The following is a 19,456-nucleotide window of genomic DNA, read 5'->3' as shown; positions in this document are numbered from 1 at the left end:
TCAGTGCCAAACAATAAGGCCTGCCAATCAGTGTTGCCCATTGTGGGCACTGATTGGCATCCATTGTGGGCACTGATTGGCATCCATTGTGGGCACTGATTGGCATCCCTGGTGGTCTAGGGTGGCATGCCTGGTGGTGACATCCCTGGTGATCCTAGTGGCGTCCCTGGTGGTCCTAGTGGTGTCCCTGGTGGTCCAGTGTGGGCATCCTTGGGGGCACAGACCCCCCCTATGAGAGGAGCAGCCGATCGACCCTCCTCTAGTCGCGCCTGTCAGACGCGAGTGAGGAAAAGCCGATCAACTTCTCTTCCTGTTTACACTGTAATCAGCTGTGATTGCACATGGCTGATCACGTGGTAAAGAGTCTCCGTCAGTGACTCTTCACTGAGATTGGTGTTGTGGTGTGTCAGACTGACACACCACCATTTGCCGTGATGTGCGCCCCCACGGCGGCTGTTATCCTGCTGGATGTCATATGATATTGAAACCACTTTGCCACCGTCATTTTCCTATATGGCGGGAGGCAAGTGGTTAAATGAATTCTATTTAAAAAATAAAGCTTACAGCAAGCATGTCACATATGCATATCACAATCGCAGTCCCCGTGAGGCTAAAGGAACCACCGTTTAGGATCTCACCGTACTGGCTGGGACCAAGAAGATCACTTCATGTTTTATTTTGTTAAAATGACTTTCAACGGGTTAAATAATTACCCCAACTTAGACATGTATCTTAGATACTTCTTTCCAAAGTCAGGGTATAATTTAGCAGACAAAATTGAAAAAATCTATATAAAAGAACAAAAATATAGTAAGGTTCATTATACAGTGCATCCGGAAAGTATTCACAGTGCTTCACTTTTTCCACAGCCTATTTCGAAAATGGTTTAAATTCATTATTTTTCTCAAATACCTACAAACAATACCCCATAATGATAATGTGAAAGAAGTGTGTTAGAAGCCTTTGCAAATTTAATAAAAATAAAAAACATGTACATAAGCATTTACAGCAATTCCTCAATACTTTGTTGATGCACCTTTGGCACCAATTACAGCCTCAAGTCTTTTTGCGTATGATGCTACAAGCTTGACACACCTATTTTTGGGCAGTTTCTCCCATTCTTCTTTGCAGGACCTCTCAAGCTCCATAAGGTTTGATAGGGAGTGCTGGTGCACAGCCATTTTCAGATCTCTCCAGAGATGTTCATTTGGGTTCAAGTCTGGGTTCTGGCTGGGCCACTCAAGGACATTCACAGAGTTGTCCCGTAGCCACTCCTTTGTTATCGTGTTTAGGATCATTGTCCTGTTGGAAGATGAACCTTCGCCCCAGTCTGAGGTCCAAAGTGCTCTGGAGCAGGTTTTTATTGAGGATGTCTCTGTTCATTGCTGCATTCATCTTTCCCTCGATCCTGACTAGTCTCCCAGTTCCTGCCACTACCACCACCATGCTTCACTGTAGGGATGATATTGGCCAGGTGATAAGCAATGCCTGGTTTCCTCCAGACATGACACTTGCCACTCAAGCCAAAGAGTTTATTCTTTATTTAATCAGACCAAAGAATTTGGTTTCTCATAGTCTGAGAGTCCTTCCAGTGCCTTCTGGCAAACTCCAGGTGGGTTGTCATGTGCCTTTTACTGAGAAGTGGCTTCCGTCTGGCCACTCTACCATACAGGCCTGATTGGTGGAGTGCTACAGAGATGGTTTTTCTTCTGGAAGCTTCTCCACTCTCCAAAGAGAAACTCTGGAGCTCTGTCAGAGTGACCATTGGGTTCTTGGTCACCCCTCTGACTAAGCCCCTTCTCCCTGATCGCTCAGTGTGGCCAGGCAGCCTGCTCTAGGAAGAGTCCTGGTTGTTCCAAACTTCTTCCATTTATGGATGATGGAGGCCACTGTGCACATTGGGACCTTCAATGCTGCAAAAATGTTTCTGTACCCTTCCCCAGATCTGTGCCCTGATACAATCCTGTCTCAGAGGTCTACAGACAATTCCTTGGACTTCCCATGTCTTGGCTTGTGCTCTGACATGCACTGTTAACTGTGGGACCTTATATAGACAGATGTGTGCCTTTCCAAATTATGTCCAATCACCTGAATTTACTACAGGTGAACTCCAATCAAGTTGTAGAAACATATCAAGGATGATCAGTGGAAACAGGATGCACCTGAATTTTGAGTGTCATGGCAAAGGCTATGAATACTTATTATGTACATGTGATTTTTTAAAATAAGTTTGTAAAGATTTCAAACAAACTTCTCTCATATTGTCATTCTGGGGTATTGTGTGTAGAATTTTGAGGAAAATAATGAATATAATCCATTTTGGAAAAAGGCTGTAACATAACAAAATGTGGAAAAAGTGAAGCACTGTGAATACTTTCCAGATGCACTACACTGTAAAAAATATTGTGCTGGGTCTACTCAAAAACATTGAGGTAACTATTTGCATCAGGTTTTTTAAGTACTGTCAACTAAACCTATTTTTGTCTGACTCATTAGACTTTTCCTGTTTTCAACTTTGTTGTTTTAAGTAAAGCCAACTCAATATTTTTCAGTTTATAGACCATAGTGTTTAAATTAGGAATACATACCTTAACTTGTCTGGAACTATAGTTTTAATTTTTCCAGTTTATAGACCATAGGTTCAAGTAAAGCCAACTACACTTTTCCAGTTTCTAGAAAAGTTTAAGTTAGAAACACATAAAATAACTTATTTATTTCAATTACTTACAGTATCTCACAAAAGTGAGTACACCCTCACATTTTTGTAAATATTTTATTATATCTTTTCATGTGATAACACTGAAGAAATGACACTTTGCTACAATGTAAAGTAGTGAGTGTATAGCTTGTGTAACAGTGTAAATTTACTGTCCCCTCAAAATAACACACACAGCCATTAATGTCTAAACCACTGGCAACAAAAGTGAGTACACCCCTATAGTGAAAATGTCCAAATTGGGCCCAATTAGCTATTTTCCCTCCCCAATGTCATGTGACTCGTTAGTGTTACAAGGTCTCAGGTGTGAATGGGGAGCAGGTGTGTTAAATTTGGTGTTATCACTCTCACTCTCGCATACTGGTCACTGGAAGTTCAACGTGCCACCTCATGGCAAAGAACTCTCTGAGGATCTGAAAGAAAGGAACGTTGCTCTACATAAAGATGGCCTAGGCTATAAGAAGATTGCCAAGACCCTTAAAATAAGCTGCAGCACAGAGGCCAAGACCATTCAGCGGTTTACAGGACAGGTTCCACTCAGAACAGGCCTCGCCATGGTCGACCAAGGAAGTTGAGTGCACATGCTCAGCGTCATATCCAGAGGTTGTCTTTGGGAAATAGATGTATGAGTGCTGCCAGCATTGCTGCAGAGGTTGAAGGGGTGGGGTTCAGCCTGTCAGTGCTTAGACCATACGCTGCACACTGCATCAAATTGATCTGCATGGCTGTCATCCCAGAAGGAAGCTGCTTCTAAAGATAATGCACAAGAAAGCCTGCAAACAGTTTGCTGAAGACAAGCAGACTAAGGACATCATGGATGTCCTGTGGTCTGATGAGACCAAGATAAACTTATTTGGTTTAGATGGTGTCAAGCATGTGTGGCAGCAACCAGGTGACAAGTGTGTCTTGCCTACAGTCAAGCATGGTGGTGGTGGGAGTGTCATGATCTGGAGCTGCATGAGTGCTGCCGACACTGGGGAGCTACAGTTCATTGAGGGAACCATGAATGCCAACATGTACTGTGAAATACTGAAGCAGAGTATGATCCCCTCCCTTCAGAGACTGGGCCACATGGCAGTATTCCAACATGATAACGACCTCAAACACACCTCCAAGACGACCACTGCCTTGCTAAAGAAGCTGAGGGTAAAGTTGGTGGACTGGACCTCTGCCGCGGTCGGATCCTTTGCCCGGCCTTGTCGGAGGCCGCGGACTGTGGATGGAGGCGGGTGAGCTCACTTTTGGGGATAGATTGACTGTCCACTGGCCCTGACCATCCCTCCTCCCCTCCCCGCGTTCTACTAGGCCGCGGCCGCGGCCTCTCCTGGAGCTCCGACCCGCCGGCCCGTCTGCGGGACTCTCAGATCCTCCTGCCCTGTGAGAGGTCACCCTGGGGCGGCTGGGGAGGATTACCTGACAGCAGGACCGGATCCCACAGCACCCACATCCCTCCCATCCTGCTTGTGCTTGGAGGTGGATAGGCTGATTATCCCTCTCATCTCACCCCTGGACAGTGCTGGCCTGCACCAGACAGCTGCTGCACCATACCTTTGCAGGTGGGGGGAGAATTACCAAAGGGGACATTCACTCTAACCTAACCACTGCCTGAGTACCCCTCAATCTGCGGACGGGCCCCCCACAGCCAGCTGTCGATAATTGCCCAGACCTGGGCCGCTGTCACCTGAATGAGGCGCAGGAACTCCAGCGCTAGATACAACAAAGGGGGCAAGAGGTTGACCTTCCCACCACAACCGGACTCCCCTCAGACGCCCAGCTGTCCCCCCCCGGAGACCCCCCACACGCGCAGTGCCCAGGGGGCTCCGCGGACGGCGGCTATGGAGTCGGACGACTCTCGTCCCCCCTGGCTGGCGGAGGTTATGGCGGCCATAGCCACTTGTCAATCCGCCCTAACAACAAAGATTGAAGCAGTCCAGCTGGATATGGGTCTAATTCGCCAAGATATTGACAAAATCAGGTCGCGAGTCACTGAGACAGAGCAAAGACTGAGTACCTCTGAAGACGCCATTGAGGAACATGCAGCATCACTCCGTACGCTTCAAACTAAAGTAAAGGCCCTAGAGTACAGAGCCGAAGATGCGGAGAACAGAAACCGGCGCAATAATCTTCGCATTGTTGGATTACCAGAAGGGGCGGAGGGAAACAACCCTACCTCCTTTATAGAGGATCTGCTCCGTGATCTTTTACCCGAGGCCCGATGGTCGCCTTACTTCACGGTGGAGAGGGCCCACCGCATCCCGCCTAAGCCGGGGCCTCCTGGGTCCCCCCCCCGCACCTTCATCCTCCGTCTCCTCAATTTTAGAGACAGAGACGAAGTCCTCCGCGCCTCTAGAAGTGTAGGGGACCTCAAATTCCAGAACACGAAGTTGATGATATTCCCCGACTACTCTGTAGAGACCCAGAAACTCAGGAAATCATTTGACCAAGTTAAGGCGGCCCTGCGTTCACGAAGCATTCGCTACAGTGTACTCTTCCCTGCTCGCTTAAGAGTCCAGGACGGCGAGACAACTCGCTTCTTCACCACTCCGAGAGAAGCTTCTGCCTGGCTGGACTCGCTACCACAGATTCGAAGATGATCTACCTGGTACGTACTGTATATCCCCTTTTGTTATCTACTTACCATAACATGGGCCCAGGTCTGCGTTAACTCACGAACCTTTACATGGATGACTTACTATGTTGCACAAGTTGTGCCCAGTTCTATCCATAGTGTCTGCAGACTTATGGCAGGATAATCCCTACCAGGAAAATTTCTAAGATAGCACCCCTGCCAAAGAACTTGGTCAGGAGACTGTTGAACTACAAAGTTTCTTCTAAATAAGCTTGTTTCCTTGAGAAATGCCGGACTTCTGGTTTGGTATCTTCATCAAAAAGATGGATCGAATTCACTGTGGGGTCGCATCATGGACTACTTCCCATTGTTATATTTACTAAGTTCCCACAGCCTATTGTATCACAAGTGGAGATCTCACGTACACAAGCCGCTTGAACTACTACTTCCCCCCCCCCGTGTGTAGTCTCGGGGGGGTAAGTTCGCCTCTTCCACGGACCCCCTGTTGCAGCCGGCGAGCTGAATAAGTTGGGGATTGAAACCCGCCCCAGTTCTGGGGGGTTGGGTGGGGTGGGGGGTGGGGTATGTTCCCCTAAGGGGGCTAGTTCCATCTACTCTAGATTTAGGCATCCTTTACCGGTTGTTACTTTGGTTTTGTTTTTGTTTGATATTTGTACTAAAAATATTGACTCATCAGCATTGCATTATCTACAGATGTGTCCGCTTCGGGTGACGGGGTCCAGTCCGGGAGCCATGCATTCTACTGATCCTAACACTCCACATATTCCAGGTGGCCATGTCCTCCCTTAACATCATCTCCTGGAACACCAGGGGAATGAACTCCCCAGTCAAACGCTCCCTGGTGTTCCAATTCATTAAAGCCTATAACCCACATATATGTGTGTTTCAGGAGACACACCTCACAGGACGTAGGGTTTTGGCCCTTAAAAAACCATGGGTGGGACACCACTACCACTCCACGCACTCCTCATTCTCCAGAGGTGTCACCATACTGGTATTGAAGTCACTTCCATTTCGGCTCTTGGATTTGACCCTGGACCCCGACGGCCGGTACGTAATAATTCATGCTAAAATATATTCTCTAACATGGACCATTGTGGGCTTATATCTGCCTCCCCCGGCCTCCCTGCTGGTGCTCAATCAGATCACCGGCAGGATAGCCGAATTTGCATCAGACAACAATGTTATATTGGGTGATTTCAATCTGGTTCCTGACCCGGAACTTGATAGGTTGACTCCTGCGGGACATCATTGCTCTGGGTTGGCTGAGTGGGCGGACACTTATGGTCTGACTGATGTCTGGAGGTGGCGACACCCCCAGACCAGGGCATACACATGCCACTCGGCCTCCCATAGAACGTTCTCCCGCATAGACTTAGTCTTCGCGGGGGGTCGGGTCCTCCCAAGGGTCTTAGACATACAAATACTGCCTAGGGGAATTTCCGACCACGCACCCTTGCTGTTGTCACTGGACCTTTCCCTTGGCTCAGTAGAAAGGATATGGAGACTCTCCAGATTTTGGATTTCAGACACTGCAGTGGACTCCCAATTTAGAACGGAAATGCTTGATTTTTGGGCTACAAACGAGGGCTCGGCTGACCCTGTAGTTGTGTGGGATGCTTTTAAAGCCACGACGAGGGGATGCTACCAGACCATTATTGCCAGAGTCCGACGAGAACGCAGGGCAGACTTGATTAAGGCCGAGGGAGAGGCGAGTGGTGCGGAGGCTCTTTTTGTTCATACTCGGGATCCTGCGCACTATTCGCATCTACAACATATGACGAAGGAGGTGCTTCGTCTCCGTACTTCTCTTACACAGAAGAAAATGTTGGCTCAATCCCAACGGATTTTTGAGCAGGGGGAGCGGTCGGGTCGCCTGTTGGCCTGGCTCTCCAGGGAACAGGTGGGTGGGATGAGCATTTCACATATTAGGGACTCCTCGGGACAGTTAATCCATACCCCGGAGGGGATCAACCGCTGTTTTGCGGAATACTACGAATCCCTCTATGGGACCAGAGTAGACTATAGAGGGGAGGATCTCGTGGCGTACCTAGACGACATAGATATCCCAACCCTTACTGTAACATACCGTGACAAGCTTGATGCTCCAATTACGTCCTTAGAGATAATACAGGCCCTTAAGTCAATGCAGACAGGGAAAACTCCGGGACCCGATGGCGTCCCTGTAGAGTTCTATAAACAATACGCTACGGAACTAGTGGATAAACTTCAGGGCCTCTTCTCTGCGTCGACGCGTCTCGAGAGGCTCCCGGACACCATGAGCGAAGCGATCATAGTAGTGATCCCCAAGCCGGGGAAGGACCCCACGTTGTGCTCCTCGTACCGCCCTATATCCCTTCTGAATGTGGATGCAAAGGTACTGGCAAAAGTTCTGGCCAACAGGCTCAACCTGGTAATTACTGCTCTCATCCACAGGGATCAAACAGGCTTCATGCCCGGGAGAGGAACTGACATTAATATCAGACGCCTCCACACCCACATAGACAGGGCGACCGAGGCGGTCAATGGAACGGTGGCCTCACTCGACGCGGAGAAGGCTTTCGACTCCGTCGAGTGGGGCTACCTATGGGAGGTGCTCTCGAGATTCGGGTTCGGCCCGGGTTTCATGAAATGGCTCCGCATGTTATATCATTGTCCTTCAGCTAGAATACGTACTAACGGAACCCTCTCGGGAAAATTCCAACTGTTTCGCGGCACACGACAGGGGTGTCCCCTCTCCCCGGGTCTATTTGCATTGGCGATGGAACCCCTGGCTATATTGTTGAGGGCCAACCCTGGGGTAAGGGGAATCCAGGTGGGTCCCATTGAGGAGAAACTATCACTATACGCGGATGACGCTCTGCTTTATTTAGCAGATGCGTCGTCCTCCTTGCAGACTGCACTTGAACTGATTAACCAATTTGGCGGCTACTCGGGGATTCGCATTAATTGGGACAAGTCGGTTCTTTTCCCTCTCCATCCCTCGACCCCTAGAATACCTCACCCACAGCTAAAATGGGTGGATGACTTTAAATACCTGGGGATAAAAATAAGTGGTAAAGTCCAAGACTACATCGATAACAATTTGCGTCCACTCATGGCACAGCTTATGGCCAGGTGTGTGGCTTGGCGTTCCCTCCCATTGACCCCTGTTGGCAGAGTCAATTTATTAAAAATGATATACCTTCCAAAATACCTATACTTCTTCCGCAACACACCCATACCCATCCCTAGGAATTTTTTTCGACGGCTGGAGAGTCTGCTGATACAGTTTGTCTGGGCTGGGAGGCCACCCAGGGTGGCCAAGCAGATCTTATATCTCCCACTTTCGGGGGGAGGACTGGCGTTACCAAATTTTCAAATCTACTACTGGGCAGCTGTCTTGGTCACGATTCGGTGGTGGTTCTCCCAGCCCACGCAAAATCCAGCGGTCACTTTGGAGGCAGCCATTTTGGGTTCCTTTGCGGCCCTGAGCAATCTCCCGTTTCGCGGTCTTAGGGCCAATTCCTCCATGACGACTCTGATGCGAACCACTGTGAAGATATGGCAGGAGGCTAGGAAAATCTATAGGAAACCCAACTGCATTTCACCCCACATGCCCCTTTGGGGTAACCCTCTGCTCTCCCACTTTTACACTATTCCGGACCCCTCTCTCTGGGCAAAAAAGGGAATCCTCACTCTAAAACATATAGTTAAAGATGGCAGGCTCATGACCTTCCAAGCACTGAGGCAATCCTTTGCTATCCCAACCTCCTTCCAATTCAGATACAGGCAGCTGAAGCATGCCTTTGAGGCTCAGTTCCCTGAACCCCTCACTCTGGAATCAGACTCCATTGAAAGGCTCCTGACCTCCAGCGTGATGGGGAAGCCTCTCTCAACACTATACTTATACCTTACGGTGGAGTACGATGTGAAATTAACTAAAACATGGGAGAAGTGGAGAGTTGATATCCCCTCTTTAGATGAGGAGGAGTGGAAGGAGTGTTTAATCTCCTACATTCCTTCCATGATCGCTGCAAGGGATAGGTTCATACAATTCAAGTTCCTTCACAGAGCGTATTTCACCCCTCAGAGACTGGCGCGCATATACCACCAAAGAGATCCCAACTGTCAGAGATGCAGGCAGGAGGCGGGTACTTTCTGGCACATGGTCTGGTCCTGTCCCAAACTAAGACCCTTTTGGTCAGCAGTGGCCTCCACACTGGGGAATGTCATAGGCTCAGTTTTACCGGTTGAACCCCAGATATTACTGCTCAGTCATCTGGAAGATGTCGAGGGTGATAGATATGATAAACTTTGCATAACATTCACGTTGTACTATGCTAGACGGGAAATCCTACTGCGATGGAAAATGGTGGAGCCTCCTACCCTGGCCTCGTGGATAAGGTCGGTGAACAAGGTTCTCCCCCTGTATAGACTGACGTACGAAAGTAGGCAATGCCCGGGGAAGTTTGACAAAATTTGGTCGTCCTGGGTGGACGCTTCGGGAGACCCTGACCCCCCTACCCCATAAGTAAGACATGGGAAATAGTAGAAGATGTCCTGCACCTCAAGTCTATTCCTCTTATGCCCGATTCCCTTCCTCCCCTTCCCTTTCTTTCCCTTCCCTCTCCCCTCCCTCTGCCTTCCTTCCTCTCCCCCCCCCCCCCCCGCCACCTCTAATAGGCTTGATTGAAAACTGGGTTATTTACTTTATACTGTCTAGGAACTTTGAGATGATATGAGCAATGAGAGGTATGGTTAAGTGAAAATCTGTTGTGTGCAAGTCTGGACCACCTGATGGACAGTAGTTGTTGTTCTGGGTAAATCTCACTGTTGTTATTCTTACCGCAATGACTGTACTAAATTCTTGTACTGTAATGCTGATTTGTTTAATAAAAATTTTCTGTTAAAAAAAAAAGTTGGTGGACTGGCCAAGCATGTCTTCTGACTTAAACCCTATTGAGCATCTGTGGGGCATCTTCAAACGGAAGGTGGAGGAGAGCAAGGTCTCTAACATCCACTAGCTCTGTGATGTCATCATGGAGGAGTGGAAGAGGACTCCACTGGCAACCTGTGAAGCTCTGGTGAACTGCATGCCCAAGAGGGTTAAGGCAGTGCTGAAAAATAATGGTGGCCACACAAATATTGACACTTTGAGCCCAATTTGGACATTTTCACTTAGGAGTGTACTCACTTTTGTTGCCAGTGGTTTAGACATTAATGGCTGTGTGTTGAGTTATTTTGAGGGACAGCAAATTTACACTGTTATACAAGCTGTACACTCACTACTTTACATTGTAGCAAAGTGTCATTTCTTCAGTGTTGTCACATGAAAAGATATAATAAAATATTTACAAAAATGTGAGGGGTGTACTCACTTTTGTGAGATACTGTAAGTAATTGAAATAAATAAGTTAATGTATGTGTTCCTAACTTTTCTAGAAACTGGAAAAATTTAGTTGGCTTTACTTGAACCTATGGTCTATAAACTGGAAAAATTAAGTTGGCTTTACTTAAAACTATAGTTCCAGACAAGTTAAGGTATGTATTCCTAATTTAAAACACTATGGTCTATAAACGGAAAAATATAAGTGTCATTTCTTCAGTGTTGTCACGTGAAAAGATATAATAAAATATTTCTAAAAATGTGAGGGGTGTACTCACTTTTATGACATACTTTATATAGCACCATCAATTTACGCACTGCTTTACTTATACATTGTACATTCACTTCAGTCCCTGCCCTTAAGGAGCTTACAATCTAAGATCCCTAACTCACAATTATACATACACATACTAGGGCCAATTTACACAGGAGCCAATTACCCTACCAGCATGTCTTCGGAGCGTGGGAGGAAACCCACGCAGGCACAGGGTACAACATGCAAACTCCAGGCAGGTAGTGTCGTGGTCAGGATTCGAAAAAAGTGATCCTTTTGCTGCTAGGCGAAAGTGCTAACCACTACACCACTGTGCTGCCCTATTACTTAGTTACATAGTTTTAAGTGATATTAACTTGTAACTTGCTCAATTTTTTTTTTAAGTTGGTAAAATGTATTTTCAAAATGTATTTGATATGTGTTTGAAGGTTTTTATATAAAAGTAACACAACAATAAGTTTTTTAAAAAAGGGACTCGTTTCATGACACAGGCTTTCAAAACAAATTAACATTTATTATTTATAAAGTGTTACAAATGTAATATTATTAAAACAGCATCAAATGTAAATGTAAACATTAAAAAAAAAGAAAAAAGAAAAAAAATGCCTCTTTCTCAGCTAACAAATCAAACTGAAACACACACATGTAACATACAGTATACAGTATATCTGTAAAGAACATATAATACAGAATGTATTAACTTTAAGCCTTTTAGGAAAGTAATTTGCACTTTAAAGTGTGAACTTTTTAATATAGATTTCCCACATCTAGCTCTAAAAAGATCTTCTGGAAAACATCAAAGGTATATTTTAGGTTTTCAGGGTAGCTCAGGCTAAAAGCATAAATTAGTTCCATAATCATTCTTTCTGATACAAAATGAGAGTACATGAAATACACTATACCAACATGCTTGTTTTTCCTGCCAATGCAGCATAAATTTGGTATATTTGTTTTTGTGGGTGGGGCTTAAGGTTACGTAATCTAACATTGAACGTCCAATATCTTTTGTGGTACAAATCAGCACAAACAAACCACAAACAAATTGTATAATTGTTTTTAAAATATAATAACATGTGGTGCAAAGTGGGAGAGGTTTCATCAACTATAATACGCAAAATCTCTGAAACCAAACCAGCACATACATTAGTTTTTGCTGCACAAATTGGCACAGATGCAATTCAAACGAATGCTATGTTTGTTTTAAAATTTTAATAACATTGGGTGCAAAGTGGGCAGGGCTTGATGTTACATAATCTGAATTTGAATTCTAATATCTCAAAAACCGAACCGGCAACGCAGCAAACAATCCCACACAAAGACACTAACCCGCTGGAATCCATGGGTCATTTGGTACTCAAAAAGAATTAACAATTGAAATAAGAATTAACAATTGAAATAAGAATTAACAATTGAAATAAGAATTAACAATTGAAATAAGAATTAACAATTGAAATAAGAATTAACAATTGAATGTCCTGTCTCACAATTCGCCTTTTACTTGATGCTCTCCTCCCCCCTCCCCTTATCCCTCCTCGCCCCTCCCTCCTTTTGTACCCCCTCCCTCCCCTCCTTACCCTACCCCTCCTCCGACCACTCCAGGTTAACTGCTCTACCATATGTTTATAATCCCTTTGTTAACGATTTTTTCTTTCTCATAGAACATTATTTATAAACTCTAACCAGACTATACTTACCATAACTAGTCTGTATACTTACACTTGCATGTTTTCGTTCCTTAATATGACTACGTAACCTGTAATATGTGAAACTCAATAAAAATTCATTGGGAAAAAAAAAAAACGAACCGGCTGAAACAATAGTTTTTAAGCTTAACAGCTGGCGGTCCCTCACCCTGCATCTTGGTTGTGTTCTGCCGCATGCAGTAAGCGCAAACTTTGTGTGCGCACAAGTGAGTGGTCTTAATAGGTGTATACAACGGACGTATGTCCATTTATTATAAATATATTAATCAGCAAATAAAATAAACATTTTGGATGGTATGTTAACCACTTCAGCCCCGGAAGAATTGGGTGCTCAATGACCAGGCCATTTTTTGCGATACGGCACTGCGTCGCTTTAACTGACAATTGCGCGGTTGTGCGACGCTGTACCCAAACAAAATTTACGTCCTTTTCTTCCCACAGACAGAGATTTCTTTTGGTGATATTTGATCGTCTCTGCGGTTTTTATTTTTTGAGCTATAAACAAAAAAAGAGCTACAATTTTGAAAAAAACACAATATTTTGTACTTTTTGCTGTAATAAATAGCCCCAATTTTTTTTTAAAAAAAGCTAATTTTTTCCTCAGTTTAGGCTAATATGTATTCTTCTACATATTTTTTGTGATAAAAATCACAAAAAGCATATATTGATTGGTTTGCACAAAAGTTGTAGCGTCTACAAAATAGGTGATAGATTGGCCTTTTTATTATTTTTATTATTATTTTTTATTTATTATTTTTTTTACTAGTAATAGCGGCGATCTGCGTTTTTTATTGAGACTATGGCGGACACATCTGACACTTTTGACAAATTTTTGGGTTGATTGACAATTATACAGCGATCAGTGCTATAAAAATGCACTGATTACTGTATCAATGTCACTGGCAGGGAAGGGATTAACACTGGGAGGGAGGCGATCAAGGGGTTAACTGTGTTCCTTAGGTGTGTGTTCTAACTGTGGGGAATGGGACTGACTATAGGAGATGAGAGATCATGGTTCCCAGCTCATAGGAACTCACAATCACTCTCTCCTTTCCTCAAAGAACTGGGATGTGTGTGTTTACACACACACGTCCCTGTTCTGCCTCTCGTGCCCACGATCGCTCGTGGCTGGCGGTCATCGCGACGGCGGTCATAGCTGTGTGCGCCTGCTATCCCGCTTAAAGGGACCGACGTAAAGCTACAACAGTTTGGGGGATCGTGCCGACCTGCCGCAGTATAATCATGGCAGCTGGTCGGCAAGTGGTTAAGCAACATTTAAAGCATGTGAATGATAATTTGTTCAGTGTTCATTCTTACCTTTCAGTGGCATTGCATGGCTTTGTAGTGACTTGGAAAAATTCTTGTCACCGGTGGCGCACTTTTGTCCTGATGGGCCTCAAACGTATGGGAACTCCCTTATGCAGGCTTTCCAAGTTCCAAAAGACGTCAAGCTCTTTAAAGTATACAGCATCAAAATTTGTGCGGTTACACGTTTAGCAAACATATGTGTCCCGCAATTTCAGTCAAATTAAAAGATAATTTTTTAAGTAAATGTAACTCAATTAGAATTTGGAAATGCACGTACCTTAAAAGTTTTGTCTAGATTACTCAATATTATACATTATTTTTGTAAATGTAAATGGTGTGTTTTAAGAACTAATGAAAATGAAGTAAGGTACCGTATTTATCGGCGTATAACACGCACTTTTTTCCCCTTAAAATCAGGGGAAAGTCGTGGGTGCGTGTTATATGCCGATCCCCGCTATCGCTATGTGAATGTCGGCGATCGCCGCCGACATTTACATAGCGAGTAGTTTCAAATATGGCGCCGCGGACTTCGGAAGGACTCGGCGGTGCTGAACGAGCGCCGCCGAAATCACAGAGCCGAGATACACATAGTCGGGTGTATTCGGCTCTTTCCGGCGCCGCTCACTGTCACGCCCAGTCCCGCCATTGGACCTGTGTTATGTCCATCATAGGGCGGGACTGGGCGGGACTGTGAGCGGCGCCGGAAAGAGCCGAGAACCCTCGGCTATGTGTATCTCGGCGGCGTTCGTTCACTTCCGCCGGCGCCGAGTCTCTCCGAACTCCGCGGCGCCATATTTAAAACTACTTCTATGTGTATGGCGGCGGCGGCGGCAGCGGCAGGAGGCATGGACACTAGGCTGCACTGGGGACAAGGCTGCAGGGACAAGGCTGCACTGGGGACAAGGCTGCATTGATAAGGCTGCACTGGGGACAAGGCTGCATTGATAAGGCTGCACTGGGGACAAGGCTGCATTAATAAGGCTGCACTGGGGACAAGGCTGCATTGACAAGGCTGCACTGGGGACAAGGCTGCATTGACAAGGCTGCACTGGGGACAAGGCTGCACTGACAAGGCTGCACTGGGGACAAGGCTGCATTGACAAGGCTGCACTGGGGCAAAGCTGCACTGACAAGGCTGCACTGGGGCAAAGCTGCACTGACAAGGCTGCACTGACACTGAAAAGGCTGCAATGACACTGAAAAGGCTGCAGATGAACACTGATGAGGCTGCATTGATGGGCATTTTAATGTAAGTTTCTTTTCCATAAACTTCCCTCCTAAAAGTTTTTTTCCTTAAAATTCTCTCCTAAACTTGGGGTGCGTGTTATACGCCGGCGCGTGTTATACGCCGATAAATACGGTACTTAAAATATCAAAGTAAATTAATTAACATTTATTTATATGTTGAAAATGATAACATTTTTATGTTAAAATTACAAGCCAACAGAATCATTTTTATCAGTGTTTATATACAAATACGATTACAAGTTGTCACATACACATTACACGGTGCATAAATTTTTATACATATACCTCTGTTATTTGTTTTGTGTTTTTTTTGTGCATGCATACATTCCAGACATCCTAGGGGTTCCAGAGTTAGCTGCCTGAGTGATATTTTTGAAAGGCTGGCATCATGGCCAAATTATACAGGATCTTTTAGTATCCCAGTATAGGCAGGTGAGGAAGTAAGAAGCATGAACCCAATCTAGGGTTAATTAAAAAAAATATAATACACGTATTACAGCAACTGGAACAGTGAGTCTGTGGGGTACAGCTCTGGAGAGAAGATGAGTATTGTAGTGTAAGCTTCATTTTTTAACCCCCATAGGGCTATTATTTTTTAAAATATACAAGAAAATTAAAGTGGGGCTTTAACTAGTGTATTATTATTTGTTTTAGCACACAAAGGTTCTTTGAAGTGTTAGCACTTACAACAGTTATTTTGAGCAATGGTCCATGATTAGACTGACATTGCGCTATGTTAGTACATAGAGCATCAAGTGCAAATCCTATGTCAAACGTGAAACCTAACTACAGGCTCTTGACTTAGCCAATTAATAATGCAAGTGAACTGGCATAGCTAGTGCTAGCAGCTGCCACACATTCCTTCATAAGCTCTATTTAAAGCCTTTAACCTGCTTTGAGAGATCAGACTAAGAAGATTTTACCTTCAAGCACTACAAATGAGAGACAAAACAATGGCTGCATCAGGTAATTTTTATGACTCAATCATTCTAAGCAGAGCTGTAAACTAAAATATTGAGTTGAATTTTGAATATTTAATTGATTATAGAACATTGTAGCAGAACTACAGTACTTATAGGGCAAATATAGACCTGATCTTTTCCCCCCTCCTTTCTTCCCTTTGGTCAGCTTGTACATGAGCCACTCTTCATCTTATTTGGGTTCAGAAACATTTATCCCTTATCTTTCTAGTTACAGCACATGTGTTCAATGTGGATTTTTACAAGAATTTTAAGTGAAATGGGCAGTTCAGGATGCGCTGAATTATTGATTTCCTCCTTTTGGACATGTACATTAGACTCATATCACAAATCTTTAACACAGGGATAAGGCTCTCTAATTTAGCCATATGACTGTAATTTTCACGTCATTCTTCTAAGCAGAAAAAAAAAAAAAATCACTTTTAAAAAAAAATAAATATACTTATCCTGGTGTGTAACCTTTATGAATTAAGCCAATTAAATGTATTTCATAATTGATGAGCTTCAGTGGTTCCTGCACTGTACATGTCAGTTAACCAAAGACATGCCACAAGAAGCAAACAATTAACTTTAGTATGTTCAATTAGATTATTTTGTGTAGATTTGGCAAATAGTTCAAATAGAGTTTGTCCAGGAAAAGGCATACACAAATTCTGTGCATGAATAAACTTTAGAACTAGCTTTAGTATTGTGTTGGACCTATGTACATATATGGGTTCCAGGTTTCCAGTGTTGTTAGATATAAAGTTGATTTCTTGGTACACATTCATGCAGCTTGAAATTATTCAGAAAATTGGGAAGGCATCTTTGGAGAGTTAGACATTTACTTTAACTGCACTGAAGGATTTTAAGATTTATTGTGATAAAAGTGATGTTAGATTTTAGGCTTCATGCTGTTTGGAAATGGTAATCTTAAGTAGGAAAGAATGGAAGAATAGCTTTCTATTTTCAGGCAGAAACTGGGACAGGTGTACGATAGCATCATCCTAAGGACTGTTATGCCCCGTACACACGGTCGGATTTTCTGACAGAAAATGTGTGATAGAACCTTGTTGTCGGAAATTCCGATCGTGTGTGGGCTCCATCACACATTTTCCATCGGAATTTCCGACACACAAAGTTTGAGAGCAAAATCTGTTGTCGGAAATTCTGATCGTGCGTACACAAATCCGATGCACAAAGTGCCAGGCATGCTCAGAATAAATTAAGAGACAAAAGCTATTGGCTACTGCCCCGTTTATAGTCCCGAAGTACGTGTTTTACATCACCGCGTTTAGAACGATTGGATTTTCCAACAACTTTTTGTGACCGTGTGTATGCAAGACAAGTTTGAGCCAACATCCGTCGGAAAAAATCCATGGATTTTGTTGTTGGAATGTCCGATCAATGTCCGACCGTGTGTACAGGGCATTAGAGTTCTGCCCATTTTTAAACTTCTGCTAATTGCCTGTTTTATCAGCACTGTCAAAGAGATCCAAGGTGGCTACCACTGCTTCTTGATGACCTTCAGTGTGACACAGGCCAGCCTAGGAAATTTACTGGGCCTCAAATCAGGCTGGGCTGAAAAGCTACAGTTTTTTTGAGGCTGGGCTAAAGAAATCTGAATGGGTGTGGGTGAAGAAATCTAAGTGATGGTCAGGAAGACCTCTCCTGAGCGTGCAGGATCTATTTACTACATATTACTGCCATAGCAATTAGGTATTGCTTCACTTCATATATTTCTACACTCATCCCAGAAATGCAGTTGACCTACCAATCCTGTTTAATGAGAACGTTTGCAATTCAGTCGGCAGTGAACACAATCCAATGACCAAGGAAGAGTTGCCAATGATAAGGTAGGCAGAATGAATAGTGGAACAGGGAGGGGTGAGGAGGAGTAAATGTGATCTCAAGCAAGGGTCAGTGAAAGCATAGAAAATAAATATATAAATAAATATATGTACAAATAGACCTTCCTCTGGCAAAATTGCATATTGTTTTTCTGATTCCAGTTTTTTTTTTTAGAGATCTCCTAGGCATCCATTGCCCTTGTACTATTGTGCAATCATGTTTGAGAGTTTCCTACTCATGTTATGTTAGTCTGAAATGGTTATATTATTGCTGTATAGATGCATTTTTGTGTACAAAGAATGAAAATTGAATCTGAATGCTGCTCTTTAGAATTAGCAGAAGCAAATACGGGGGGGGGGGGGGGGGGGGGGGGTTGTGTGAGGATAGGTGTGCTTCTTGTGTTAGAAAATTACATTAAGAAATCTTTCCTGCTATGGTACAATCTGTGGAATACTAATCAATGTAATTCAAAGCACTGTACTTTACCAACTGATTGTCTGAAATGACAATATAAATTTAGACAGCTGGAAGAACTGGTAAGTTTTCATCTCCAAACCCTGCTTTAGTGCTGAGAGGTAATGATGCCAACACATCAACCACCCCAAGAAGCTTCCTTTCATTGTGTGCAAGTGTCAGAGATCGCAGACTAGAAAAAGACAATAGAAATCTATTAATAATCTGCTACACTACATGCTTCCCAACATGTATAGGGGAAGAAAAATCCTTTACTCTTCAGTTCTGTCCAATGTCAGACACCTAAATTCTAAAGAATTCGTAATTTCACTGACTTGTCAAGTACATTTCTTTATGGGCAGCTCTATGAAGATCTTTAGCGCTGCAATAATTTTTATGCATGTGACTTTTTGTTTGTTATCTACGAACTTTGCTGGCCGCTTGCTTTTTTCAGTTCAGCGCAAATTTTTACTTGTTTTAAGCTCTATGAAATATTCAGCTTTGGCTTTCTCTTATTAGCAAGCATGTTCCTTAGCTGTGAGGTGTTATGCTACTTTTCCCTATTTTCTTCAACTTAGAGATGCCTTCTCTGCCCTGAAATAAAGTTAAAGTATGTCTAAAAGCAAAACTTTCCTTTTTTGGTTTTGATAGAGTGCGGAAGGGTTAGAACCCTTTCTAGGTTTGTTATTGTTGTCTATTTCCCTGCTAGGGAGATTCATTCTCTATTTGTCCTGTTGACCACTGTCACAGGGATTGAAAGTGAGGAAAAATCCAACATTTTGAGTAGTCACTATAACAGTAATAGAGGTAAACCTTCCAATGAAGGCCTGTGTTCTAGTAGCTCCTGTCTAAGAAGAGATTCCCCTCAATTTGGAGAAATTTCCTCTCACTTCCTGTTAGGTGTATAGGGCAGGCATAATAGGGACATTTCCTCGATGACTGGCAAAGGTTTTTCCTACTTTATTCAAAATAATGGCTTTCAATAT

General features: G+C 43.9%; 1 protein-coding gene across 2 annotated transcripts in view; it reads left to right on the top strand.

Moving 5' to 3' along the window:
• Positions 1–19,456, top strand: part of STRIT1 (small transmembrane regulator of ion transport 1) — a 73,726-nt gene that overhangs the window by 43,919 nt on the left and 10,351 nt on the right. The window contains exon 1 of one of the 2 annotated variants that reach the window (XM_073626062.1): positions 16,119–16,173. The exons of the other annotated variant lie outside the window; for it this stretch is intronic. Within the exon in view, the coding sequence (XP_073482163.1) occupies positions 16,146–16,173 (28 nt within the window). The 5' untranslated portion in view covers positions 16,119–16,145. Of the gene's footprint in view, positions 1–16,118; positions 16,174–19,456 lie in introns of those variants that run through there. 2 annotated transcript variants of the gene reach the window in all.

The sequence above is a fragment of the Aquarana catesbeiana genome, linkage group LG04 (genome assembly GCF_042186555.1).
Source record: "Aquarana catesbeiana isolate 2022-GZ linkage group LG04, ASM4218655v1, whole genome shotgun sequence".
In the NCBI taxonomy this organism is placed as follows: domain Eukaryota; kingdom Metazoa; phylum Chordata; class Amphibia; order Anura; family Ranidae; genus Aquarana; species Aquarana catesbeiana.
This window is presented reverse-complemented; position numbering and strand designations above follow the sequence as displayed.